At 47.5% G+C, this 27,269-nt stretch overlaps 1 protein-coding gene across 1 annotated transcript in view; it reads left to right on the top strand.

Annotated features, from left to right (window-relative positions):
- Nucleotides 1–27,251, top strand: part of Arid1b (AT-rich interaction domain 1B) — a 348,501-nt gene extending 321,250 nt beyond the window's left edge. Inside the window, exons 12-20 of the mRNA XM_021220975.2 lie at nucleotides 4,411–4,620; nucleotides 6,147–6,351; nucleotides 10,544–10,682; nucleotides 10,907–11,079; nucleotides 15,708–15,858; nucleotides 18,198–18,294; nucleotides 19,807–20,590; nucleotides 22,515–22,645; nucleotides 24,685–27,251. Of these exons, the coding sequence (XP_021076634.1) occupies nucleotides 4,411–4,620; nucleotides 6,147–6,351; nucleotides 10,544–10,682; nucleotides 10,907–11,079; nucleotides 15,708–15,858; nucleotides 18,198–18,294; nucleotides 19,807–20,590; nucleotides 22,515–22,645; nucleotides 24,685–26,409 (3,615 nt within the window). The 3' untranslated portion in view covers nucleotides 26,410–27,251. The remainder of the gene's footprint in view (nucleotides 1–4,410; nucleotides 4,621–6,146; nucleotides 6,352–10,543; nucleotides 10,683–10,906; nucleotides 11,080–15,707; nucleotides 15,859–18,197; nucleotides 18,295–19,806; nucleotides 20,591–22,514; nucleotides 22,646–24,684) is intronic.
- Nucleotides 27,252–27,269: the final 18 nt, after the last annotated feature.

Genomic DNA, 27,269 nt, shown 5'->3' on the forward strand with positions numbered 1-27,269 from the left:
TTTTTTTTTTTTTTATTACATTAGTAACAAAACTAATGTATGTGTGCCATAGATCTTTCTGGCACTATCAGCAGCTGCTCTGAGGCGAAGGCCTGTCTCCACAAGGAGGTGTGCTGACACTCTGGGGGCCCAGACTCCTCCAGGAGTGTGGGCAGCGTGCCATCAGAGGCTTCTCTAAAACCAGCTGCTGCCCTTTACAAGGGAACTAGCTAATAGCGGTCATGAGAAAAATGACGCATTTAGCTGCGGCTTTGACTTTGTCATGGGCTGTTATACCTAAAACATATTCCGAAGCTCTGTATCTGAAATAAATGAATAAATATTGCAACTGGGTACAGCATACCATAGTGGCAGCCCTGCCTCTATGTCTGAAATTGACAAAGGTATGGAGGTGCTAGTGCACGTGAAGTTTTAGACTAAGAATGTATGCGTGCATCTGAGCTATTGGAGAGACGTGTTTACATGCCAGGAAATGCTCTTCTGATCTCCAAGTTGGACTTTACTCCTTCAAAAATATTATTCTGTACCAATAAAAATAAGTAGTGTGTTACAGTAACCTTTTTACTATACATTCATCCAGGGAATCAAAAGATCTTTAAAGAATGTTTAAAAACCTAACATGCAGTTAGTGGACAAGAAACTTGACAGTGTATTAAAGAGCCCGGCTCAGGACAAGTTGGAGGAAAGAGAAGCCCCTGGATGTGCAGGGTCTACCAATCTAGTCAAAAGCCACAAGGAGCTGCTGCTAACTACCCACTCACTGGGGGAGACAGACAGAGCTGGTGGCTGGAAAAAAGGTTCAGGGAGCTCTGCTGTAACCACCATCCTCCTTTCCAGAGCAGGGACAGAAGGGCGCTGTGGGGTTCCCCTTCCCTGCAGATGGGGTCTGACTTTGAGATACCCAGGATAAGAAGTGAAAGAGAGAGCTCAGACCCTTGTTTTTATGTGCTGTGGTGCTGTGTGCTCTGAGTCTCCGAAGGCAGGCAATACTGTCGATTTTTTTCCTCCTTTTTCTCTCCTTTCCTTTCTTTCTCTTTATAACAGGAAAAAGTATACGCATTAGTAATTCTAAGTGAATGGGAAGAATTTAAATACATTTGCAAAACCATTAGCATATTGGCTCAGTGATAGAAAGGGATAATCTTTAAAACTTAAGATAATAATTACGAATAATCACTGAACTTGAAGACCACTTGTGAAGGAATTATAGGTGACTGAGGTCTGCTGTGTTCTAACTTCCCACTCAGTCTGCCTTATCCAGCGAGGCTTGTGCAAAATTCTGATCAAAATTCTACTTTTTAGCTGGATGCAGCGCCACAAGCCAGTAGTCCCAGAGGAAAGAGGCAGAAAAAAGAAGGCTCCAGCCTGGGTTACAAGACAAGACCCTACCTCAAAAATGTTTTCTTTTTTCAATCTTACTTAAATGTAGTCGAAAAGCAAACTAAAGTATTGCCTGTTTTCTGATGATTACACTTGAAACATAATATTTTTCTTTTTTAAAAAAATATTACCACATATATTATTTCTTTATATACCATAAATTGTTTTGTGTTTAAGAATTTGCAGCAACCCCCTGGCTCTAGTACTAAACAAGGGCAGGAAAAGCCATGTTTGCTGCGTGGAAAATGCTAGACTCTTGCTGTGTGCTCTGCTGTGCACTCCTTTCCCGAAGGAGCTAGTTATTCAGGACGGGACTGAAGAGGGTAGAGCACAGAGCCTCGTGGTATTGTTGCCTCGGATCACCACAGGCATCTGTGAGTCAGGAGGATCTAGCTGCTCCTTAGAGATACCACTTCATTCTGTGTTTGAATTTGCTCTTAATAGTGTCCCCAGTAAAGCTTTCCAAGAGCAGGCGTGAACCGGGCAAAGCTGCTATGATTGCTTTGACAGCGGGCTGTGGACTAACACTGCTTTGTTAGGAAACATTGTAAAATATAAATAAACATTTGTCCATACACATATACATAGAACCAAGCATATGGTAAAGACTGCAGAAATGTAAATCTGCCTCAGAGACTTGAGGAAATGTGCATTTTAGCTTAATTAAACTGTATGTAAAGAAAGCATTTGTGGCTCTATAAGAATATCTTGCTGTGAGTTTTCAAAGACGCCTGTCCCTTTTTTCCCCTTCCCAATGATTTCAGAACCTAGGATACAGTGTTCACAGCACAGTAGTTCCAAGTGGCTCTTGGACACCTGCAAGACTTACTGGGTCCTCCTGAAGGCCTTTCCTACTGTCAGAGGTAGTGTCTCATAAACACTGTCCTCAGGTGGGGACTGGAGAGATGGCTCAGAGTGGTTAGGGCACTAGCTGCTCTTGGGAAGGAACTGGGTTTAGTCCCCAACAGCCAGTGGTGGCTCACAGTCATTGTAACTCCAGTTTCAGAGGATCCAGCACCCTCTCCTGGCCTGTATGACACTGTACACATATAGGGTCAGGACCGCAATTGCTGCCATCATCACTGTGTGCGACATGACCAAGTGATACATATACACATGAAATAAAAATAGATCTCAAAGAAAAAACTTCTTCAGAGGGTCCCAGCTACCGCCGGTGTGTAGGAAAGAGGAAGAGATGAGTTTCATGGCAACAAGAAGCACACATGCTCTCTGTCGGGCTCCGCCTCTCTGTTCTTTCTGTAGGACAGTAGTGGCTTACCAGCAAGCCTTAGGACAGGGGGTCAGCCACTGTCGCTCTCTCAGCTGTAGTCTGTCTGTGGTCACCATGTTCACGTCACACCTTGCTCTTTTGTCCTGTACAGAGAGATTTGAGTTCACTGTTAATTCTTACCTGAGTACCATTAGACTTTTCACACATTTTTACTACGTTCAAGCATTTACAGAACACATCTAAGACCATTAGTGTGAAGGCCACTGTGCTGAGTGAGTGGAGTCAGAATCAACAAGCTTAACACATGCATGGGAGAGTCAGCAGCAGCAGCCGACTGTAGAACAGAGCTTTACACACTCTGACAGAGTACTGCAAAGGAGCAGTTCAGCCATGCTCTGGTAAAACTGAGCTCAGGTGTAGATGAGCCAGCAGGCTTCCTGCAAGATGGTCACACAGTCACCGACGTGCTCTGTGAAACGCTTGGGGAAGATGTGAAGATTGACAACAAGAATGTTGTCTTAGAGCTGGAGAGATGGCTTAGATGCTGCTGTACTTGCCAAAGATCCAGTTTCTATTCCCAGTAGCCCCAGCCCGTGTCGTGTGACTCACAACTGCCTGTACCTCCAATTCCAGGGGATCCATACCCCCCTCTTTTGGACTCAGTGAACATAAACGCCTTAAGTATAGTAAATTCTTATCTAAAATAATTTTAAATGACTTGAAGTTTAAGTTCAACTCTGAAGATCACTTGCTGTTCTAACTGGGCCACCTCTCCTCCCCTGCCCTTCAGGACTGGGGACTGGATTTAGACCTTGTTGTATAGGGACACTGGGCTCTGTCACCCACCCTTTGCCTGCTTTGTTTTCTTCCAATTTGAGACAAGGACTCAATAAACTGTCCAGTCTAACCTCAAACTTGAAATCCTCCTGCCTCAGCCTTCCAAGTAGCTGGGAAGACAGACGTGCACCCATGTTTATATATGATATGTAACAATACTTTATGCCTCAATAATCTGAGGAATTAACACTACAGGCAGAATGATTTCAGAGGGTGGCCGTAGACGGGAAGCTGCCATTTGAGGAGCTGGAGATGGCTTCCAGAGTGGTTGGCAACCATACTGGGGTACTTGTCTAGTCACACTGAGATGCTCATAAACATTATGTAGGGAAAGCTGGCTGTCTACTGCCACAGCGTCAGCTACCCAGGTGCTTACGAACTCCACCATCTTAGAGGCAGCCCATCTCCTGTCTGTGCTTTCTGTCCCTCACCCCACCACTTCCCTGCACAGTCTACAGGAAGCACCAGGTATTCTACCACGTGACTTCATCTTTACAAGTAGTCATCATTTTTATTATTATTTTGAGAAAAAAAAAAGTAGGAATATATTTCTTGGTGACGGGGGACTCTGTGATGTCAGTCATGAGAAGTCTGACCACAGGCATCCGTTCTCTAGGCCACCAGCCTTTTATTTTCTGAAGTACATGAGACTTTACTGGAATCTTGTTTTCCGGCATTCAGCCCTCCATCAACGTGCTTATTTTAGTTTGGTTGTTTCAAGTGTTAAGAGTCTGGGCCCTTTTACTTAAGGTCGCAGTGTGTTACTTGAGAGAATGTATAGTTTGTGCCTGAACTCGTAGCCATTACTGCTGGCTGCAGTGTGACAGCAACAGTTTCTAAATGCATTTTCTTGTACTTGTCAACTCACTATTCTTCTCTTGCCTTCCTCCCATCCGCCCCATCCCTGCCCCACCCCACCCCACCGCCACCCCGTGCCCGCCACCACATACTCCTGACACCAGAAGTCCAGCTCTTCCTCCACCACTGGGGAGAAGATCACGAAGGTCTATGAGCTGGGGAATGAGCCGGAGAGGAAGCTGTGGGTCGACCGTTACCTGACGTTCATGGAAGAGAGGGGCTCCCCGGTGTCCAGTCTGCCGGCAGTGGGCAAGAAGCCCCTGGACCTGTTCCGACTCTATGTCTGCGTCAAGGAGATTGGAGGCTTGGCGCAGGTGAGCCTCAGCCGGGCGCCGCGCTGCAGGCAGGCCTTTGGGAGTGCTGCTCGGTTTGGGATGTTGTGTTTGGTTCTGACTTTTCTAAGCCTGTAGGCTGGTCCCCTTCCTAGGACTCTGTAGTGCTCGGAGAGAGCTACGGTTCCTGACTCTGCTACCCACCCCTGTGGCCTCAGTTCCCTCATCTGTCCTAGACCAGCAGACCTTTTTCCCAGGCAGCTCTAGGATTCTCTGGTTACAAATGATTAAATTCGTCATAGGTCAGATACAAATAAAATTCACTGTTTTTAGTTGGGAGGAAGAGACAGGTGAGGAATTCAAAGACAGCTGCAGCTGTGTGAGACCCTGCCTCAAAAGAAAGCAGAAAGGGAAATTCAGCCGTAAGAGTAAAGCCATGCCTACAGCTCCTGGATAGCTACAGTAACCCCCAGGGTTTACTGGGTAAGCAGGCCACACCCAGGAATAGAGTTCAAGGTGAGGCTCATCTTTTGTCTGTGCAAAAACCCACCGTTTCTTGTTGTCCGTCAGAATGTCCCCTAAACCCCTATATCCTTGACACTCCACTTTGTTCACCCCATTATTTTTGCTGAGGGTGTTGTTGAAGCCGGGTGTACCTCGTCTCACCATGGCCTTTATCTGGGTGTACTCACAAGGCACAGGTCACTAACCCCGAGAATTGATGAGGAAACTTGTGTATAACTAAGTAAATTACAATAATGTCACCACCCAGGTGTGTGGCAGGTAAGCCACAGAACCAGGCCTGTCTGATGGCGACCGTGATCTATTCCTGTGGCTCCTGCCATGCCTGGGGATCTCCTGTGGACTCTGTAAAGACTCCAGGTCCCCACTCTCGATCAATGCTGTGGAGCTGGCTGGGTCCCCAGAAGCCTAATAGGCAGATGGAATGAGACAACAATCACCCCACCAAAGTAACCTGTCACCCTGTGTCTCTGAGGCTCTGGGGTTCTGGGGTGCAGGGCAGACCTTCGCTAGTGTCTGGGAGGGAGAAGTGGGCACTTCTGTGCTCAGCCCATAAGGAACCTCAGTGAAAACCTTGTGGGAGACTGTAGCCGGAGTCACAGGTTCACACTCTGGCTGGTGGGAGGAAACATCACTTTTTCATGTAAGAATGGTGCCGTTATTACAGTTAAGGCATGCTTTTCTCTTAGAGATTAGGTGTGTGTGTGTGTGTGTGTGTGTGTGTGTGTGTGTGTGTGTGTGTGTGTGTGTGTGTTGGGTTCTCCATTCATCATCGGGGGGCTCAGAAATCTGGAAGCTCTTATTCAAGTCTATAGGAGCCGTAGCAGGCAGACCCCAGCAAGTGGGCTTTTATGTAACCATCAGCAGGTTCCTTAATGGTTTTATGGCTGCAAACGCTGTCTGTGTGCTGCTGAGTAGGAGTGATGAGCATTAGTTAAAAGAAGCAAATGAAAAAAGTAAGCCAAGACATTAAGTGCTTGTTTGTCTCTAGGCTTTAAACAAGCCACTTTGCTGCGAACCAACCATCCTGCCCATTTTTTTGCTAGGTTAATAAAAACAAGAAGTGGCGTGAGCTGGCAACCAACCTGAACGTTGGCACTTCAAGCAGCGCGGCCAGCTCCCTGAAAAAGCAGTATATTCAGTACCTGTTCGCCTTTGAGTGCAAAATTGAGCGTGGGGAAGAGCCCCCACCTGAAGTCTTCAGCTCCGGGGATGCGAAGAAGCAGCCAAAGCTCCAGCCGCCATCTCCTGGTAAGAGCAGTGCTACAGAGCAGAGCAGCCCTGGGACCAGGCTGAGCCAGAGCCAGGAGAGGACCCGCCCCCAGCAGAGCTCAGGCCCTCAGAGAAGGACAGAGTGCTGCAGGGTGTGGTGCTGCCCTGCCTGTCAGACTGTGCCTCCCGCCATCTCATCAGAGTAGACTGACTTAGAGTCCTGAGCCTCATACCTTTGTAACACAAGGATTTAAAAACAGCCATCTCTCTGGATAGAGCAAACACCTTCATGAACCCATTCTGGTATTTTACAGTCTGGGTGGCGCCACCTTCAGGCCCAGTGACTGATTTGCACCACCTCTTCTGTCTGGGCCACTCCAGTTTGTACTTTGAAAAATAAAATGAAATCTGGACTCAGATTCTGCAGTCACCTGAAGAGAATCCCCGCCAATGCCGTGGCAAAGGCTGTCAGGTGCCATCGTGGGGACCAGATGTATAGGCAGCTCCTTCCTGCCCCTCCACCCACACAGTGGATAAGGTCACTCTATCAGCTCTCTTCTGGCCTTTGTCTTCGGATAATAGGCAGATAAACTCTTAAGACCCCAAAGCTACCCCGCGATGCTGCAGAAGCCCTGTTTGGGGCTTCTTAGTCATACGTTAGTCACGAACTCACTCGATGCCTTAGCCTAGAAGGAAATGCCTTTGAAGCAGGCCCAGTGTTTACATCAGAAGCCAGAGAACGAATTCTGTTCACTTGTAATGATTCTCTGGTGCCAGTCAGCATCGCAGAGCAGCCAGCCCTGCACGGCCCTGCCCATCCTTAGACAGAGATCCAGTTCTAGGGAGAAAACCCTCCTCAGCAGCCTCGCCCTTAATGACCCCGAACATTGAGCACTCAGGACATACCTGAGCACGGCACAGGCTGGTGTTAAAAACCACGCGTTACATTCAGCTCACAGACCGAGAGAATTGGTCTGTGAACAACCCTGAACTTCCAAAATAACACCCCAGTGGGGTGCAGGGTCCAAAGCAGTGATGTCTGCAAAGATCTAAAGACACATTTATTTGTCAGGAAAGAACCTGTGTCCCTGAATGGCTTGCACTTGTGTGTGGAGAATAGCTCTCCCAGCATGCCTGAGGCTCAGAACAGGAAGCCCTGCTGGGGTACAGATCCTGCAGAAAGCGGAGGCCTGCTCTCGGAACAGCCAGCGCTTTCCTTTCCCCGGTGTAGGACAGCTGCCTTTATGACGGCAACATTATCATTTTAACTGCACAGAGGAGCTAGGCTTGATCGACCCATCTTGGTCCAGATGTACCTAAGGTCCTGCTGTGACCTGGGGACAGTAGGAGCAAAGCTTCCTGATGCTGCCTGTGCAGTCAGTGTCCACTCCAGAGACACCATGCGGTGTGCTCTGGGCCACACAGCCCATCCACGGGGCAGAAAGCAGCAGCAGCCCTTAGCCAGGCTTATGCATCAGACAGCCTCCCTGGCTCCTCGCCCTTCCTTGCGATAGGTGAGAAGAGTTATCCCTGTGCCAACATGTTTGCTTGGTCTCTTTTAACATATAACTTATAAAGCTAACTTTCAGTTAAACCTTTCTTACCAAGGCAAACTAAACCAAAAGATTTCCAATGAATATTCTAGACTGTTCTAGAAACTGAATCACGTTTCCTATATCTTGTGTCTTTGTTCTGACACGGTTCCACTCTGTTGTTGTTGTTGTTGTTGTTGTTGTTGTTGTTGTTGTTGTTGTTGTTGCTGCATCTCCAGCCGGTCTGGATTTGCTGTGGCTTTATGAATCTAAAGTTGACTTCAGTCAGGCCTTGGAGGATTGTCTTGGATCTTCTCTGCAGCTACGCCATACAGGCAGGCCCTCTGCAGACAGCTGCGCCCGTGGCCTGTGCCAGGGCGTTAGCAAGCAGTCTGCGTCCCTAGGTCCCGTGCGAACCTAAGACCCTAACCCTCCACCTCCCTGAGTTAGTGAAGAAATCTAGCCAACAGCACTTGTCCCCAGCAGACTTGGGGAAATGGCCCCAGGCGTGGGGCAGGCACAGACTCAGTAAGTTTGTAACCTAAAACCCATCCATCTTTGCTGGCAGGTGGCTGACAGCGTTTTTATTATTAGCTGACAAGTGATGTCACAAAACCTGTGCTTCCAACTAGGGAATCCTCAGAGGAGGATAAATGAGAACTGGCTGCAGCATAAGCAAGGCTGCCCTCCGGTTGACCTCCAGTCACCAGACCTGGTCACATGGGCTGTTCTTTCCCCACCCCCACCCCCACCCCCACACCCCTCCCTCTGGCACTAGGGCACCAAGTTCACACTGTGTAAATTATCTTCCCAGCCAGGAGCCCTGGCTGTTCCTGTCTGAAGTGTGTGAATGTACTTAACCTCCTGTAACCTTCCATTGTTTACTTTAGTATACATTCATAGCTTCTGGCAGAAGGGAAGGCAGGGGTGTCCTAGAGAGCCAGCCAGCCTCCTCTGCTAATGGAGTGGCCAGAGGGTGGAGTCAGGCTTTTGTTTTTGTTTTTTGTTTTTTGTTTTTTTCCTAAAAGGAAAGAAAAACACTAGCAAGAAAGAAGGAGTTTTCCTTTATTTATTTTTATTAGCTATAACTGTGAATTCTTGATAAGTAAGGGTCATTCTAAAATCACAGAAGCCTGCTAGCCACATTTCCAAAGAAAGTCAGCCTGCCACAGAAACAAGTTCTTTCTCATCCTCTGCAGTCGGAGCTGATGCGACAGGCGGATTGCTCGATCTAGTCTCTATGTGGCTGTTCTCCTTTCTCACGGATAGCCGTGGTCAGTCTCCTGTCTCTCTCTGCTCTGGACCCTTCCGGATGCCTCTGGCTGCACTTTTACTTACATCTACAGTAAAACCTTGAACCATATCACAGACTGTGCCCCTCAAATACACAGGCGACATCCACCTTTCCCATGTCTGATCCCTTCATTAAGTAATGGTTTGGAACTTGCTTAACCAACATTTTCTCTGATGTAAAACATTTGGGTGAGGAGGGACCACACACACACACACACACAGAGAGAGAGAGAGAGAGAGAGAGAGAGAGAGAGAGAGAGAGAGAGAGAGAAGCAAGCAGCATTTCCTAAGCTAGCAGTCTGCAGAGTTCACAGTCTCAGATAGTTGTGCAGGCGCCAGCACACGGGGCTGTGTGGGCTGTGTCAGTTTGCTGCTCTAAGTTCCCCTGTTGAAAAGAGCCCAGATCACTGGACACAGATTCATCCAGCATGTTCCTGACTAATCAATACATGGAACGGACATCTATCTGCTGAGTATCTAACATGCTAAAGACTGTGATAGATGATAAAGCAGGAGCTCTTGAAATACTTTGGTTTTCCTATAAAGCAAGGTTAATTAATCCTGTGTGAGCTTTGAAAGGGGCTCACGTCTGAGTGCTATTATTCTGAAGTAATTATGGTTGAACCTGAGTCCCAGAATTCTGACAACAGCATCAGAGACCTGCAAGTCAGTGGGATGTGTATTTGTAATAACAATTCTGAGTCACAGCTCAAATGACAGTGTTTTAAAGATTGAGCATAGATGTCCAATTGTTGAAGAGATATAAAATACTGTAAGGTGCCCTGTTAACGGTTGCAAGCACCCTTCAGCTGCAGACATTCCCACCACTGAAGAACCCGCGTCCTGAAGCCCTGAATTACAGCCCCCAACCTGAAACACCAGAATTTTGATTCTGTTTCTTCTGTATTTACATTTAGAGTATATCCAACTACACTGAGTTAAACAATTTTCTGCCTGGAGCCTTCTTTTTCTTAGATTCCTTTCCCTGGGATAAATGCCCCAGGAAGCGGTTACCCAGTCAAATGTGTAACCATGTGTTATGGCTCACAGATGAAGTATGTTTCTAAATCACTTATTCAGAAAAATCCCTTCCCTGGGGGATGAGGACAGAACCCAGTGTACAGTGCTTGCCCTGTTCGGGTAAAGCATGGGCGTCAGTAACTGGTATAGCACCTCTATGCTGGTGCATGCTCACAACCCTCCCTCCCCTCCCGCACCCCCACTCTCTCGGTCTCTCACTCTGTCTTTTTCTGAACAAAACCAGTGTATATGTGACTTACTTTACTAAAGTATTGCTATGATTCCAGTAATGTTTTACTTTTAATCTTTTCATATATATGGTTACCAAAAATTAGCTTACTCAATAACGCCAGCTTTTCTCCTTATTTTCCCTTGACGACTGCTAGCTAACTCAGGATCCTTACAAGGCCCGCAGACTCCACAGTCAACTGGGAGCAATTCAATGGCAGAGGTTCCAGGTGACCTGAAGCCACCAACCCCAGCCTCTACCCCTCATGGACAGATGACTCCCATGCAAAGTGGAAGGTATGTTCTGAGGACTCTTGAGATATAAAGCCTAGTTTTGGTTTGGTTTGGGGGCAAACTTAATAGAAAGAGTTCATCCCTGGTTAGTTTTTACATGCTTAGTACTACCCCTTTCAGCGTGGAGTTTACTTTAGGTGGTGGCAAGCATGGCTAATTTCCTGATCTCCGTGGGTATATAGTGAGTGTCACAGTGTCACTCGGCTTTCACCCTCTGTGTCTCTCAGAAGCAGTACAGTCAGTGTGCATGACCCGTTCTCAGACGTGAGTGACTCAGCGTACCCAAAACGGAACTCCATGACTCCAAACACCCCGTACCAGCAGGGCATGGGCATGCCAGACATGATGGGCAGGATGCCCTATGAACCCAACAAGGACCCTTTCAGTGGAATGAGAAAAGGTACGTGGAGGGCGTTGTTCAGGAGATTTCCTTCTTCCCGTTGCCTGGCAACCTGTCCACCTCTTCAGCTGGGACCGGTCTAAGCACCTGCTGTGTAGTAACACGGGTCTCCTTCCTTGTTTAAGCTAGAGCCTTAGAACTTGGCCACTCTGAGTCGGACTTGCCTCTTTCAGAAATGGCAAGCAGATTAAGTCCACAGTAGAATGTCCAGTAGAATGATGGACAGCTGTGATCCAGAAAGGACCCACTGGCTGCCATGATGGACATGGTGTGAACAGAAACAACACAGTGCTGAGGACAAAGTCGTGTTCTTACATTCATGATTCTAACAATCAACAGACATAGGAGGGCAGTAGAGCAAAGACCACGGCGGGTGGGAGAGAGCAAGCGGACAGGAAAGCATGCAAATAGCAGCAGTTTTGTGTGAATGCATTAGAGGAAGGCAAAGGCCCTGCAGATTGGTGTATCTGTAGCAATGGGATCTGCCTGCCTCTGTCTCCCCAATGCAGGGGCATGAAAGTATCAGGGACAACAGAAACCCAAGGTTGAGTCTTTAACCCTGGCCAACTCCAGGGAAAGCACACCAACGTGGCACATACCAGCATCAGGTAGGAGGAACCTGGCAGATTGCATTTTGGCATTCACCCAAATACAGTTAGGTCCTGTCAAATTAAGCCATCATATGAGCATTTTTTTTACATACAAAAAAGATTGTGAAGATGTTTTTGTAGTTATTCTGGGATCCCTTAGAGAGCAGTAGCTGTCATACTTAGATGTTGAGATACATAAATTTTTTTGAGACTGGGTCTCACTATGTACCCCCGGCTGACCTGAAACTCCATGTCAATCAGGTTGGCCTCAAACTCACAGAGGCCTATCTGCCTCTGTCTCCCCAAGTGCTTGGTTAAAGGCATGTGCCACCACACCAGCTGTGAGTTTTATGATCCCCAGGAGTGGAGAGACACATAAAGCCCAAGCTTGGTTTTGATGAGTATTATGGGCTATAAAAAGGGAAGCATCTCAGAATCTTTAGCATTGGGTGTATACCAGTATGCGAATGAGATGTATAATATTTTAGATATATTTCAGGTAACAGTTACATAAAGCAAGATGGTCTATAATTTTTTTCTCGAGAGAGAGTCTCAAAGCTACTTCTAAGTAAAGATTTTCAGAATGCAGGAGGGTCCAGAAGCCTCCTGGGTGTTAGGAGCAGCTAGCTTTCTGTGGTGGCGAGTGATCTGGGGCCCGTATCCTACTTGTCTTAGTAAGGTTTTTACTGCTGTGAAGAGACACCATGATCACAACAAATCTTATAAAGGACAGCACAGCATTGGGGCTGGTTTACACTTTCAGAGGTTCAGTCCATTATCGTTATCACAGCAGGAAACATAGTGACACTCAGGCAGACATGGGCTGGAGAAGGGGCTGAGAGTTCTACGTCTTGATCCACTGTGTGCCAGACCATCTGTAACTTTCCTAGGAGACCTCATAGCCTGCCCCCACAGTAGCATGCTTCCTCCGACAAGGCCACACTTCCTGATGGTGGCACTCCCCATGGGCCAAGCATTCAAACCCATGAGTCTGAGGACCACACCACACTACCTTTGGACTCTAAAAGTATAACAACATGGAAAAATTAATGATTTAATTCACTTCTTTGGGGTGGGCCTCTGACTCTCCAGCGTTGTTTCTGTGTCCTGCTGTACAGCAGCCACAGGATGCCTCTCATTCCCTCAGACCTGCAGTCTCTCCTAGGAATGAATTTGAGAGGCTGGGGGGCTTTCTGCACAACCATGAATTGAAATCTCCAGCACCCACGTAAAAAGCTGGCTTGTGGATATTCCCACAGCTCTGGTGCTATGGGGGCCTAGACAGGAGAATTTTTAGTTCGCTAGATAGCCAGCCTACCCATGTATGTGAGTCCCACATTCAATAAGAAAGGCCTCATCTCAAAGTTAAGATGGAGAAGACTGACACCGTGTGCACCTGCACATGCACACACAGCACAAAGTGAATTTGGGCAGGCAGGGGACCAAGTGCAGGCTGTGTTGTGAGATGGCAGATAGAGAGATAATGAGTTGAAGATAATACCACAGTCTTTGTATATTTCTGCTTACCTGCTGCCTCATAGCGCTGGGACATTTATGTCCACAGAAAACATTTTCTTACAGCTCTAATTAGTTGTAAATAAAGTTGTTCATTCTTCAAGTGGTTCGTTGGTCTGTGAATTTAGACCAATGTCCTTGGAAGCCACTGTTGCCAGGGTAGCACCAGCGGGTGGTCCTGGTGTCACCATGGCTGGCCCGTGACTCAGTGGTGCAGCAAGTCCGCCTGAGACCCCTTACCCCATGGAGCTGGCCTTGCCTGCTGCTCACCACCTGCCTCAGACAGGGCACGTGATCTCGGACTAGGCTGCCTCTCTCTGAGGCTCTGTTACTCTCCATGTGCATTGCTGTGTATAAACCTTTTACTAACCCCTGCTACTGTAACCCTAGCTGGGCTGTCCCTCCCATTTAGCACCTACACATCTGTGGTGTGTGACTGTTCCCATGAGGTGGATTCCTAGGTTTAGTGAGTCAAAGAATGAGAATGAAGTACCTCTATTATCTTGTCATGTATAGCAGAGCTCCAAACTCACTGACTTCAGTCAGCAGAACTCCACTGTGTCGCATGGCTGTGTCGTCAGGAGGCCTCTGGGGTGACTGATGTCAGTAGGGTCTTTACTGGGGACCCAGCTGGAGTCTGGGACCTTTCTGTGGAGTTTCTTGGGTGCCCTTGCCATGGAAGGTGAAATCCAAGATCCAAGATAAACCCTGTTGCAAGCTCAGGCAAGTGTTTGCTGGAATCCATTTTCCCGAGCTGGTTGGTCAACACTGGCCATGTGGCCTAACCCAGCATCATTATGGGAGGGGACAGCGTGGGCTGTGAATACAAACAGATGTGTTTCTGTGTGTGCCAGGGGATAGCTGCCCGCAGCAGGTATGGGCAGCAGTTGCAGCAGTTAAATGCACTGGCAGGAGTGTGGGGTGTGGCCCCTGCTTACTAAGCTGACTCTCACAGCCATCTCAACACCTGCCTATCAGATCGTAACTTAATGTTTTTTTAATTTTCCATAAGGCCGCAGGTCTATCACATGTTAAGTGATCATTTAGTTTCCTTTTTCTGCAAACATGATTTTCATGATTTGATATAGTATCTACTTTCTGTTGATTTTTTTTTTTTTAAGGAACTCTGTGGATTAGAGAATTAAACTACTTAACTTTAATTATGCCACTTGACTTCTGTCTATCTCTGTCTTTCCATCTGCAAAATGGAAAGTAATCTCAAAACTGGTTCTGCCACAAGTTGACGTGAGATTAGTCACAGCAAAGGTGGCAAAGTGTGATATTCCTGCATTGGCCTCAACCCTTGTATCTGGTCCACAGTGTGGTAGCATCGACTCAGGAAACTTCAGGTGGCTCTTCCTCACACAGAAGTAGCTATCATAGGATGAAGACAAGCAGCAGCCATGGCAGTCTGGATTTAATACAGTTTTCTCCAGGCTCTGAGGTGGTGCTCATTTGCATATGCATCCCTTTTGGTGGTCTGCTTTTGGATTGAAAAAAGTCACAGGTCACCCCATCTTCAGCTGTTATTTTTAACTATATGCACATATGTATGTGCACATAAGTGCAGGTGCCTCCAATGGCCAGAAGGGGGCCTCAGAGCCCCTGGAGCTAGAGATACAGGCAGCAGTGAAGCACGAGTGGATGTAAATGCTGCCCTGCAAGTGCCCGTGGTCACTGAGCCATCTCCTCACACCCTGGGCTGTTGCAAATGCACGTTTATGTCAAGGTTTTCTGGGTTTCTATGTAAGGATGGAGACTAAATTCATATCTCCTGTCTTGTTTACAAACTCTTCCTGAGCGGGTATCAATCACCTCGTTCTACAAACAGTAGTTAACACAGACATTAGCTTTCCATGAGCTTCCGTGTTGCTGCATGAGAGGTGACCACACACCACACCTGTGACAGCAGAGATGTAGGCTCTCTGTGGGCTCAGCCGGCACTGCAGGGTAGTCTGGGCCTCAGGACTCAGCTTCTGAGTTGCAGGTCCCCTTTAGGTTCATTCAGGTGGTTGGCAGAATGCATTCATTCCCTCATCTCTCATGGTTATAGGGCCAAGGTGACCATCACATTATTGGCTATTCTCTGTCCACCCTTTGTAGTGTGCCTCTTTCCATGACAAGGCCAGTAGGCGAGTGTCAGATAGGCTCCATCTTTAGCCTTCTGCCCAGATTTGAACGGTTGCTTGGATTTTCCCCTTGGGTGAATGAGTGCACAGTTGTCGAAACCGTCACCACATCTGTGACTCTCGTCTGCCATGTAACACACAATCATGAAGACACAGCCCAGCCTGTGTCTAGGTCGTGCCACATCAGAGGCTCTTGCAAGTGCAAACAGCGAGGATGCAGGTGTCTTTGACTGCGTCTCAGGATTCTGCTCCCTTGGGCAGATTCTATATCCTTTCATTAGGATTGTGGTGTGCCGTGTGAGATTGGGACCACAGAAGTTACTAGACAGGATATATGTGCGCTTTGGCTCTTGGAAAATGCTTAGTTCTGTGCTTTTTATTTCACATATCACAGTGCCTGGAAGTAGCGAGCCCTTTATGACACAAGGGCAGATGCCCAACAGTGGCATGCAGGACATGTACAACCAGAGCCCCTCAGGTGCCATGTCCAATCTGGGCATGGGGCAGCGGCAGCAGTTTCCATACGGAACCAGTTATGACCGAAGGTGAGTGGTTTGTTTTTTGTTTTCTTATTTTATGAAGATGGGATAATTTACCAAAAGCTGCTTTCCACTGAGCCCTGCTGGCCGAGCTTCCAGTAACAGCCCAGTGGGTAACCTTTGTAGCCACCACTGACGACCAGGCAGTGTCGGTGGCTCCTTACACTGGGTGGCCTCAGCCAGACCATGAAGGATGTGGCGGTCCATGGCTGTTACTTCTAAGCAGGTGTTCAGCAGCATACCTTGGATCAGATGTCCCGACTGTGACAGGCCAGTCTTCCCTCAGAACCCAGGAGCCACAACGCTCTGTGCCAATCCAGCCAGCAGCAGACTCCTAGGCTCTTCAGTGCCAGACCCTCCTCCTCTATCACCCTTGGCTCTCGGGCCCTGAGTTCTGGACCAAGAGTGTATTTTGCTAACAGACGACTCTGAGAAAGCCCACCATTCAGATGCGCAGGAGCCTTTCGAAGGAAGCCATTGTGATATCCACATGGCAGGATATCAGATGTCACATGTCAGGCCACAGGATCACACCTAAACTGTATTTTAGTCAGAAGACAGATGTCACAAGAAGGCCATCCGAAGCCTCATCTTCACAGGTGACGGGGCTTCCTCTGAGAAGAGATTCCAACCCCATGCCTCTGACTGACACCAAAGGCTCTCTTGTGGTAGATTCTCTGCTTCTCTAAAAAGAGAGATGCTTAGAGCAGGCTTCCAGTGTGGTGTTTGTGATTTTTAAAGAAAAAGCATGAAGCATATGAGAAGAAAGCCCTTGTCCTCTCTGTGGTGAAGGGAAAGACTGACTGGAGCCCCTCCCTCCATGCTCCTGGTCTGGTTGGTGTCCCCCAGGCCCTCTCACCAGGTAGAGCCGAGGGAGGAACAGTGAGTGGGGATGACTTGATTTGAGGGGTGGGTGTGAGAGATCATGTCAGGTGTCTCCTGGGAGCCAGTGCAGCGTCACTGGTTACCAGGGTGACAGGTGAGTCTCAGTATTCGGTGGCTTAGGTTTCCCTCTTACCCTCAGCACATGTGATGGATATCTGCTGGTATATCCTGCTTTCAGTGAACCCGCACAGATGCTTGATACGTGAGATGAGGGTTAAGTTCAGCCATTGTGGATCCCCAGTGCAAAGGTTAGGGCTTCGGTGGGGTGGGGTGGGGTTTTCGGATCCAGTAAGAGCTACTGTCTTGTTTTGTTTCCCGATGAGATTAGACAGCTGTACAAGGACAGACACCCCTGGGAATCTCCAGGAAGCTTGCTGTCCTGCTGCGGCCTGGCTCTGGCTCACCCATATCAGAGCATCCTGCTTCATTAACAGTCCTCTGAGACATGCTACTGCCTACCTTATGTTTCATCCTCGTCAGTTAGGGTTCTTTTCTTTAAACTTCCTTCTAGAGTCTTCTGTCTATTTGCATATGGCAATCTATTTTTTTTCCTATTTTCATTTCTTGATCATTAATAATATATCCAACCCAGTTACTCTCCCCTTCCACAGGATTCAGTATTTCTAACCTAAACCAGTTTATTTTCAAAGTTCAAGATCTATCACCCTTAAACATGTTAATTTTATGGCATTTACATTTCCTAAATGTGGGAGCAGTTGAAAATGACCATTATCTGTGTCTGTGCAAGGACTTGATACTTCACATCAGTCAATGTTACCGTCCTCTTCCACATCCCCTGTAATCAGTAACCTAAACATGTTGACCAGCCCTCTGCTGAAAGATAGCTTTTTATTATTTATTTTTATTTTATGTACATTGGTATATGTGAGGATCTGAATCTTGGAGTTACAGATGTTGTGGGCTGCCATGTGGATATTGGGAATTGAACCTGGGTCCTCTGGAAGAGCAGTGTTTTTAACCGCTGAGCCATCTCTCCATCCCCGATGACGTGTAGCTTTAATCACTGTGTCCTCAGTGAGGAAGCAGAAGATGGAAGCATCATCCGTGCCCTGACACTTCTGGAAATGCTGCTTCTGAGCCTCTGTCTCTTCTTGCTTCTTGCTCCCATGACGACACCGTGTGGCTCTTGCTGGGTGGGGCTTCCACCTCAGAGGAAGCAGTCAAAGCCTGGACAAGCACACACAAGGCTCTGCCTGTCCAACCGGTATCCCTCTGACACCAGTTAGCAACAGCCTGAACTGGGAGTTTGGCTCGCCTCCTGAGATGGGTGTTACCATCCCTGTAAGAAGCTGGAGCGCAGCTGTGGCCTCCTGTGCTGTTGAAAGCAGTGTGTGGAGAGAGGCAGAGCCTTGGGTAGATCTCCTAGAAATGGGCTGTCTGTGTCTATGTCTGCCTCAAGTCCTGGGGAAACTAAGTTTTCTTTGAATACTTTGCTCTAGGCATGAGGCTTACGGGCAGCAGTACCCAGGCCAAGGCCCTCCCACAGGACAGCCGCCGTATGGAGGACACCAGCCTGGCCTGTACCCACAGCAGCCGGTAAGTTGGCCAGGGGGCATGGGCCTGTATCCCTTTCATTTGCTGGAGACTGAAACGCAAAGTTCTTCTTGTGAGGATCTGGGGAGAGCTAACAAAAGTCACGTACTTTACTGAATCGTCAGGGTAGGTTTAGCTAGAAAATACTCCTGGGATTTTTGAACTCAGAAAGTTAAAAACAGCTCTTGACAGGCAGTTTCTGGGATCTGTGCAGCATGCTAGACATGTGTCTGTGCTGCCCTCCCCTCCTGTGCCCGCAGGTTTTAGATCCATGAGCCAACCATAGGTCAAAAGGCAAGTGCACAGAGCGTATACAGTCCCTCACTGCTGTTCAGTCAGCAAGGAGGGCACAGCTCTTGGGTAGCTTTCACTGATATTGTAGGACATATCTGAAATGACCTACTGGCAGAGTGTGTATCAGCTGTAGCAAGCCCCAGCCTTCTTCACTAAGGGACTTGAATGTTCGTGGATGCGGCCCACAGGGGTCCTGAAGGTAGGTAGTCTCTGCAGATGCCAAGGACAACTGTGTGCTATTTAGTAAATGCACTGTAGGAAAGAACTATGCCATACTTCAAGTAAAACAAGAAAAGAAACTCAGACTGTTGTAGACCAAGACTGAAACTGGCTCTTTAAAATAAGATATTAATACTACATATTTTGGTGGGCAGTACTCTAGTTGCTGCATAGCCGACTTCCCCTTAAAGAACATTCACTAATTTTTTCTTTAAAATGATAAATTAATGGCATATTTTGTAATAGGCTGGTTCATGCTGGCATGCTTTACAGCTGAGTCTTGTAAAACCTAACCTTGCAGAAGTCACGGTGACCCTAAGAATGGAACTCCTCCTTAGGGTCTAGCTGTTTCTGAACAATCTTTCTGACCTGGGATCTCTCTCTCTCTCTCTCTCACACACACACACACGGCATTTTTCTTTTTAGAATTTTCTATCACAAGTCACTTTGAAATGCTCATTTACTTCTGGAGTATCCTTACAGTTGGTGAGGTAACTCTGTGAAGTAAGCTGAAATAGAGAACTGGGCACAAGTCAAGATATGGGCAGCAGGTGCCATTGTTCAGGAGCTGTGTCAGCATAGAGGCTCTGCCAACTATTGAGACCTAGGGTCCCTTTAGCCCAGAGCCTCCCAGAATGGCCCTGAAATATCCAGTTTGCTTCATGAGTCAGAGCAGCCTGGCTCCTAGGGCGCTCTCGGTCCCATCTGTCCACATGTGCTGACGTGGTGGTCAGCCATACTGTACTGTCCCCATGTTCCCCAAGGAGGGGGGTCACAGGAAATTTCTTACACATAAAAACCAACCTGGGCACCCCTCCTAAGAGTGTGGGGCAATACTGAAATACAAGCCTAAATTGATAGTGCTTGTCGGTACATAGGAGCGTCCCATATCCATTTTGAAATGAACATTCTAACCAGTAATAACTGTTTTGAATAATTTCAGCGTGTGTGGTTATACCTCTCAGGGAGCATGAGTATGATTTGTCTTTACATGGATTTCAGAATTACAAACGCCATATGGATGGCATGTACGGGCCTCCAGCCAAGCGGCACGAGGGAGACATGTACAACATGCAGTATGGCGGCCAGCAGCAGGAGATGTATAACCAGTATGGAGGCTCCTACTCTGGCCCGGACAGAAGGCCCATCCAGGGACAATATCCCTACCCCTACAGCAGAGAAAGGATGCAGGGCCCGGGCCAGATGCAGCCACACGGAATCCCACCTCAGATGATGGGGGGCCCCATGCAGTCATCCTCCAGCGAGGGGCCTCAGCAGAACATGTGGGCTACACGCAACGATATGCCTTATCCCTACCAGAACAGGCAAGGCCCAGGAGGCCCTGCACAGGCACCCCCTTACCCAGGCATGAACCGCACAGATGATATGATGGTACCTGATCAGAGGATCAATCACGAGAGCCAGTGGCCTTCTCACGTCAGCCAGCGCCAGCCTTACATGTCATCTTCGGCCTCCATGCAGCCCATCACGCGCCCACCTCAGTCATCCTACCAGACGCCCCCGTCACTGCCAAACCACATCTCCAGGGCACCCAGCCCCGCCTCCTTCCAGCGCTCCCTGGAGAGTCGCATGTCTCCAAGCAAGTCTCCCTTCCTGCCCACCATGAAGATGCAGAAGGTCATACCCACAGTCCCCGCATCCCAGATCACCGGACCACCCCCACAGCCACCGCCAATCAGAAGAGAGATTACCTTTCCTCCTGGCTCAGTAGAAGCATCACAGCCAGTCCTGAAACAAAGGCGAAAGATTACCTCAAAAGATATTGGTAAGAATTTGAAAGGGATGTTCTGGAAATGGATTGATTTTTGCAATCTGGAACTTTTAATTTAGACATAATTCCCATCTTTCTCAATTGGATGAGAATCTCAATAATACAAATTATTAGGCTATTTATATATGGGAGCATTGGTTAGAAGCCACTCATCTGAGTGATAGGCCAGAGCATAGACTGAATCTAAATGATACTCTGAAGTGCAAAGGCGGCTTGTGATGTCCCTCCAGGGAGGAGGCACATGCTGTGTGCTGGCTTGAGCTTCAGCCATAACCAGGCTACTTGACTGCTACAGTGCATGCTTAAGAGATCCACTGGAGGCCAAGGAAACTGAAGACCAGCCACTCTAGTGACAATATAACATGAATTTCCATGGGGAAAGTAGAAACTTGGCTATGCTATATAGAGAGGTAGATATGATATATGGATGGTCTCTGCTATGATATATTCAACTGATGTAATCTGCATCACACTGGCAGATACAGGCCAAGGAGTTAACTTCAGATGAATGCTAATATTGCTCGCTTACCCTCTGCAAGGTGATGGGAATAGTAATTAGTGGTCTGGAATGTCCGGTAGTTAACACAGCTTTTTCTGCATTCATTTTGATGTTCTTTTAACACAGCAGAGGAAATAATAGCTCCTCATTGTGTAAGAAAAATTTTTTCAAAGATTTTGGAATCAATTGGCTTAAAACCATTTGCAGTGATTAGAAAATGAAAGCTATTTAATTAATGATACTAATGATATTTATAGTTGTTAGACATTAAGATGATACATAATAAGAAAAATATGGTATCTTTTATATATGGGAGCTGTAGAGATGGTGGCATATAGATACTGAGCCCTATTTTATAAACAATGTAAATGAAATAGCTATTTATGTTTGTGTGTTTAAATAGATACACATATCTACTTTTTAAAATCATATCTTTATTTTATGTGGTATTTTGCCTGCAAGGATCTCTGCATTGTATGCATGCAGGGCCTGAGGAAGCCAGAAATGGGTATTAAAGCCTCAGGAGCTGGGTTGTGGGTGATTGTTAGCTACCATTTGGGTGCTGGGACCCTAACCTGTCCAAGAACCAGTGTGTTTAACCACTGAGCCATCTCCAGCCCTATATCTGGTTTTGAATCTTGTTTTGTTTAGTCCAGTTTCTATCAGTGCTTGCCTTCAACCTAGGGAAATTTTTATTTTCAAAAGTCTGATTCCTTGTATGACAAAAGTCATGTTTTCCTCTTTAAAAACTTGTAAAACAAAATCACAGTAAAGATGCCCTTGGACACATAGCCCTCCTCACTGCGCCTAAGTGGCTGGGGAGTGAGGCTGGGTACATCTGCACACAGCCCTCCTCACTGCAGTATAAGTGGCTGTGGTAAGTGGGTAGATCAGGCCCCTCTCTGCCACAGATCGCATCGCAAGCCCCTGCAGTTCTGAAAATCTCTCAATACGAGGAGTCCCCAGTGTACATCCTCAGTGAAGCTGATGTCATTTATACTTTTCTGAGGGCAGGAGTAGCAAGTGACAGAGAGCACAGACTTTCAGTCTCCCACCCCTAGGCGTGGCCACAGCAGGGGTAGAGATGGGAGAACAGAGACCCTCCTCTGACCTTACACTGTTTGGGGATTACATTTTCTTCTCAAGCCAGCTCTGCTGGGGTTGGCCCAATTATGCAAACCTGGTGCACCCTTACCAAGTGGTAAAAGAAACACCTAAGATGACAAAGGCCATGTATGCTGGCTGGGTACTTAGGGCTCATGTCTTAGCACCAAGCAGGAAGGATCTTAAAGAACAAAGTAGTGTGTTGAATTACCATCTCCTGCTAAAGTCAGATGAAGGTGCACGGCTGACTGCTGCAGTCTGCACTCTGCTTTCTCCTCCAGAGCCGAGGCTCATAACACCCGTTCTCCTTTTCAGTTACTCCCGAGGCGTGGCGTGTGATGATGTCCCTTAAATCTGGTTTGCTGGCTGAGAGCACGTGGGCTCTGGACACCATCAACATTCTCCTCTATGATGACAGCACCGTTGCCACCTTCAATCTTTCCCAGGTGAGGCAGCTGCACACAGCTGGCGACAAGTTGGCACATTATAAAATGAAGTAATGCATAATGCTGTGCTGGTGCCTATGGTGACGTGCAGTGACCATCCAAGACTTCAAATCATTGTAGCTAATATAAAGCAGCATTAGTTAGTATGTAGTCACCTATGTACTCAGTCTGGGATAATAATTCATTTCCATCTTCAAGATGTGTGTGTGTGTGTGTGTGTGTGTGTGTGTGTGTGTGTGTGTGTGTGTGTGTGTCAAAGAGAGAGATAGTAACAAAGAAATTGTTTCGGTAGGAATAATTAAACCCTAATGTGAAGTTGGAACTGATATCAGTTACAGAAAGTACTTCTCAGTGCAACTTAATATTCTTTTTATGTAACTTATTTTTAATCATGTGTTTGAGGCAGAGTCTCATGTAGTGCAGCCTTGAACCAACTCTTTGATGTTGAGACCTGCTTCCGTGTGCTGAGGTTGTAGAGGAAGACCACCACATCCCATGATGTGTCTTTTTCCTCCAATGGAAAAGAACACATTTAAGAGAACAGACCTCAATGGGCCCTGTGTCCCCACCAGCAGCCATGCCTGCCTCCAGGTCACCTCCCCACATCTGCCTTTCTCCTCTGGGTTGTCTTGAAGTCCTCACTTGAAACCCTGCTTCTTCTGGGAAACATCCCACAACACCCTCACCCAGGCCCCCAGTTCAGAGCTGACCTTAAAGTAGCTTGTAGTAGTTTAACAGCAGGGAGCCTGAGAAGACTGCCAGTCAGTGAGGCTATGGGCTTTAAACTGGTGTTTAGGATAAACATGAGAGACTGGTTCTCCCTGTGGGCTGTAAACAGCTAACCACCTGAAGACACTGGGCTCTCTAGCTCTCTGCCCTGCTGTTGAAATAAGACCAGAGCTTTCCACCACCCCCTTCTTTCTTTCACCTAGTTGTCAGTGTAGGCCAGCAGCAACTCTCAGCTGGTGGAGTGTGTTACTGTGCCACAAACATCACATGCCCTGATGGTGGGGTTTGTGTTTTAAGATGTGTGCTTCAAATAATGTGTTCTTCTCTGGAACCTTCCTCCTCACGGCCGAGGAACTCTGCCTGCTTGTGCGTTCTTTATGCCCCAAAGTGCTTGATTAACTTGCCCTTTTCCCCAGGAAAACTTGTGACAGGGAGAGAGAACCACCCAGACTTCCCCTAGGGAGAATACCTTCAGAATCACAAAAGTGACTGCTTGGTGCAGCTTGTGTCCCCTCACCTGGGACAGGCGTGCCAAGCCCTGGGAACAAAGAGGAAATGTGACACTGTGGTTGGTTTCCACAGTGTCTGTCACACAGGGCCCTCACTGCATGTCCCTACAGCCCGAGTAAGGCAGGCAGGAGAGCTCGGCTTCCCACAGGCAGACTCTGTCAATGGCTCTTGTCTTTCATTTAGCATTGTGAATAACTGAAATGTAAAACTGCATTTTATAAAGTAGTCTCATTCATTTATCAGGGACTAAATTGATTTGTTTATAATTTTCAGTCTTTATGAGCTACTACATTACTGAAATTATCTCCTTCAAAAGATATAGAAAGAACATAAATCAAGGCAACCTATGGCACCTGAGACAAAAATAACCATAAAAAGCCTAAGAAGAATCACCATAAAAAGCCCAGCAGGCGGCTCCCAGATAAACAGTAGAGGAGCAAACAGATTCACTGTGGGTGTGAGAGTGTATAACAGCCTCGCTCCTGCTCCTCACAGTGCACTCCCTAAATCATGCAAGCCACGGGGAACAGGGGACTCTACACACTTTGTAGCCATGACCAAGGAAGGCTGGTGCTGGTGCTGGCAGTGCCAATTGGCAGAGAAGCAAAGACACACTCATGCACACTTGGTCCATCATCAGGATGGTAGCTCTCAGACATGTGGTGTGCCATCTAGGGTCTGGCCAGAAGGACATTAAACAGTATGGAAGTCTTGACCCAAAGCTGCCCTAGGCTCAGGCTCAGGCACAGTCAAAGCTGAGGTCCTGACCCTGTATCTATTCTCTTTCCCCTCTTCTCTAGCTGTCTGGATTCCTGGAACTATTAGTAGAATACTTTCGAAAATGCCTAATTGACATTTTCGGAATTCTTATGGAATATGAAGTGGGTGACCCCAGCCAAAAGGCGCTTGGCCACCATGCAGGGAAGAAAGATGACAGCCAGTCCCTGGAAGATGATTCTGGGAAAGAAGAAGAGGATGCTGAGTATCTTGTGGAAGAGAAGGAGGAGGAAGAGGAGGAAGAGGAAGACAGTGAAAAGATAGAGTCAGAGGGGAAGAGCGGAGCTGCCCCAGCTGCTCCAGATGCCACCGTGGACCCCAAGGAGACGCCAAAGCAGGCCAGTAAGTTTGACAAGCTGCCCATAAAGATTGTCAAAAAGAACAACCTGTTTGTGGTGGACCGGTCCGACAAGCTGGGGCGAGTGCAGGAGTTCAACAGCGGGCTCCTCCACTGGCAGCTGGGTGGTGGTGACACTACCGAGCACATCCAGACTCACTTCGAGAGCAAGATGGAGATCCCTCCTCGCGGGCGTCCACCTCCACCTCCAAGCTCCACGGGTAAGAAGAAAGAGCTGGGAGGCAAAGGTGATTCTGAAGAGCAGCCGGAGAAAAGCATCATAGCCACCATCGATGATGTCTTGTCTGCCCGGCCAGGGGCTCTGCCTGAAGACACCGACCCAGGACCCCAGACCGACAGCGGCAAGTTTCCCTTTGGAATCCAGCAGGCCAAAAGCCACCGGAACATCAGGCTCCTGGAAGACGAGCCCAGGAGCCGAGATGAGACGCCGCTGTGCACCATCGCGCACTGGCAGGACTCACTGGCCAAGCGCTGCATCTGTGTGTCAAACATCGTGCGGAGCTTGTCTTTCGTGCCTGGCAACGATGCAGAGATGTCCAAACACCCGGGCTTGGTGCTGATCCTAGGAAAGCTGATTCTGCTGCATCACGAGCATCCGGAGAGAAAGCGGGCACCACAGACCTATGAGAAGGAGGAGGACGAGGACAAGGGGGTGGCCTGCAGCAAAGATGAGTGGTGGTGGGACTGCCTCGAGGTCTTGCGGGATAACACCCTGGTCACGTTGGCGAACATTTCCGGGCAGCTAGACTTGTCTGCTTACACAGAGAGCATCTGCTTGCCGATCCTGGACGGCTTGCTGCACTGGATGGTGTGCCCATCCGCAGAGGCTCAGGACCCCTTTCCCACTGTGGGGCCCAACTCAGTCCTGTCGCCGCAGAGACTTGTGCTGGAGACCCTGTGTAAACTCAGTATCCAGGACAACAACGTGGACCTGATCTTGGCCACGCCTCCATTTAGTCGTCAGGAGAAATTTTATGCTACATTAGTTAGGTACGTTGGGGATCGCAAAAATCCAGTCTGTCGAGAAATGTCCATGGCGCTTTTATCGAACCTTGCCCAGGGGGACACACTGGCGGCGAGGGCAATAGCTGTGCAGAAAGGAAGCATTGGAAACTTGATAAGCTTCCTAGAGGACGGGGTGACGATGGCGCAGTACCAGCAGAGCCAGCATAACCTTATGCACATGCAGCCCCCACCTCTGGAACCCCCTAGTGTAGACATGATGTGCCGGGCCGCCAAAGCTTTGCTGGCCATGGCCAGAGTGGACGAGAACCGCTCAGAGTTCCTTTTGCACGAGGGTCGGTTGCTGGATATCTCGATATCAGCTGTCCTGAACTCTCTGGTTGCATCTGTCATCTGTGATGTACTGTTTCAGATTGGGCAGTTATGACATCCGTGAAGGCACACATGTGTGAGTGAACATGAGAGGGTCACATATAACTGGCTGTTTTCTGTTCTCGTTTATCCAGTGTAGGAAGAAGGTAAAGAAAAATCTTTGCTCCTCTGCCCCATTTACTATTTACCAATTGGGAATTAAAGAAATCATTAATTTGAACAGTTATAAAATTAATATTTGCTGTCTGTGTGTATAAGTACATCCTCTGGGTTTTCTGGTTCTTTTTTTTTTTTTTTTTTTAACCAAAGTTGCCATCTAGTGCATTCAAAGGTCACAATTTTTGTTTGTTTGTTTTCATAATTTTTTTCATGTTGTATTGCAGTTTTTGGGAAGTGAATTGACTTTATAAAGAAAAACGTTTTGGCAAAAAAAAAAAAAAATGCTAAGATAGGAGAATTTCACCACACTGAGTCAAAAAAGTGAAAAGAAAAATTGATTCTTAAATTGATTTCCTATTAATTTTATTCTTCACAGAATGAAAAAAGCTAAACCACATCCCGTCACCCAAAGCTCTGTGCAATAGAAACTTCTAGAGATGCAGTGTAGGGGCTGACGGAGGGATGGCAGCGGTAGTCAGGTTCAATGATACTGCTTTCTCCACAGGAAAGTGGTTATGTTAGGCCTCGAGCGAAAAACAGCGCTCTCAGATAGGGACGAAAATCTGCTCCTAACAGCCAACAGCGGGATCGCTGCCTCACCACGACCGCCATGTCTGCTGTGGCTCAGCCTCCACGGGACAAAGCTTCAAGATTTCTTTCATCATTTTTTAAAATATTTTTTTTACTGCCTATGGGCTGTGATGTATATAGAAGTTGTACATTAAATATACCCTCATTTTTTTTTTTTTTTTTTTT

This window comes from Mus pahari, chromosome 21, assembly GCF_900095145.1.
Source record: "Mus pahari chromosome 21, PAHARI_EIJ_v1.1, whole genome shotgun sequence".
NCBI classification, from domain to species: domain Eukaryota; kingdom Metazoa; phylum Chordata; class Mammalia; order Rodentia; family Muridae; genus Mus; species Mus pahari.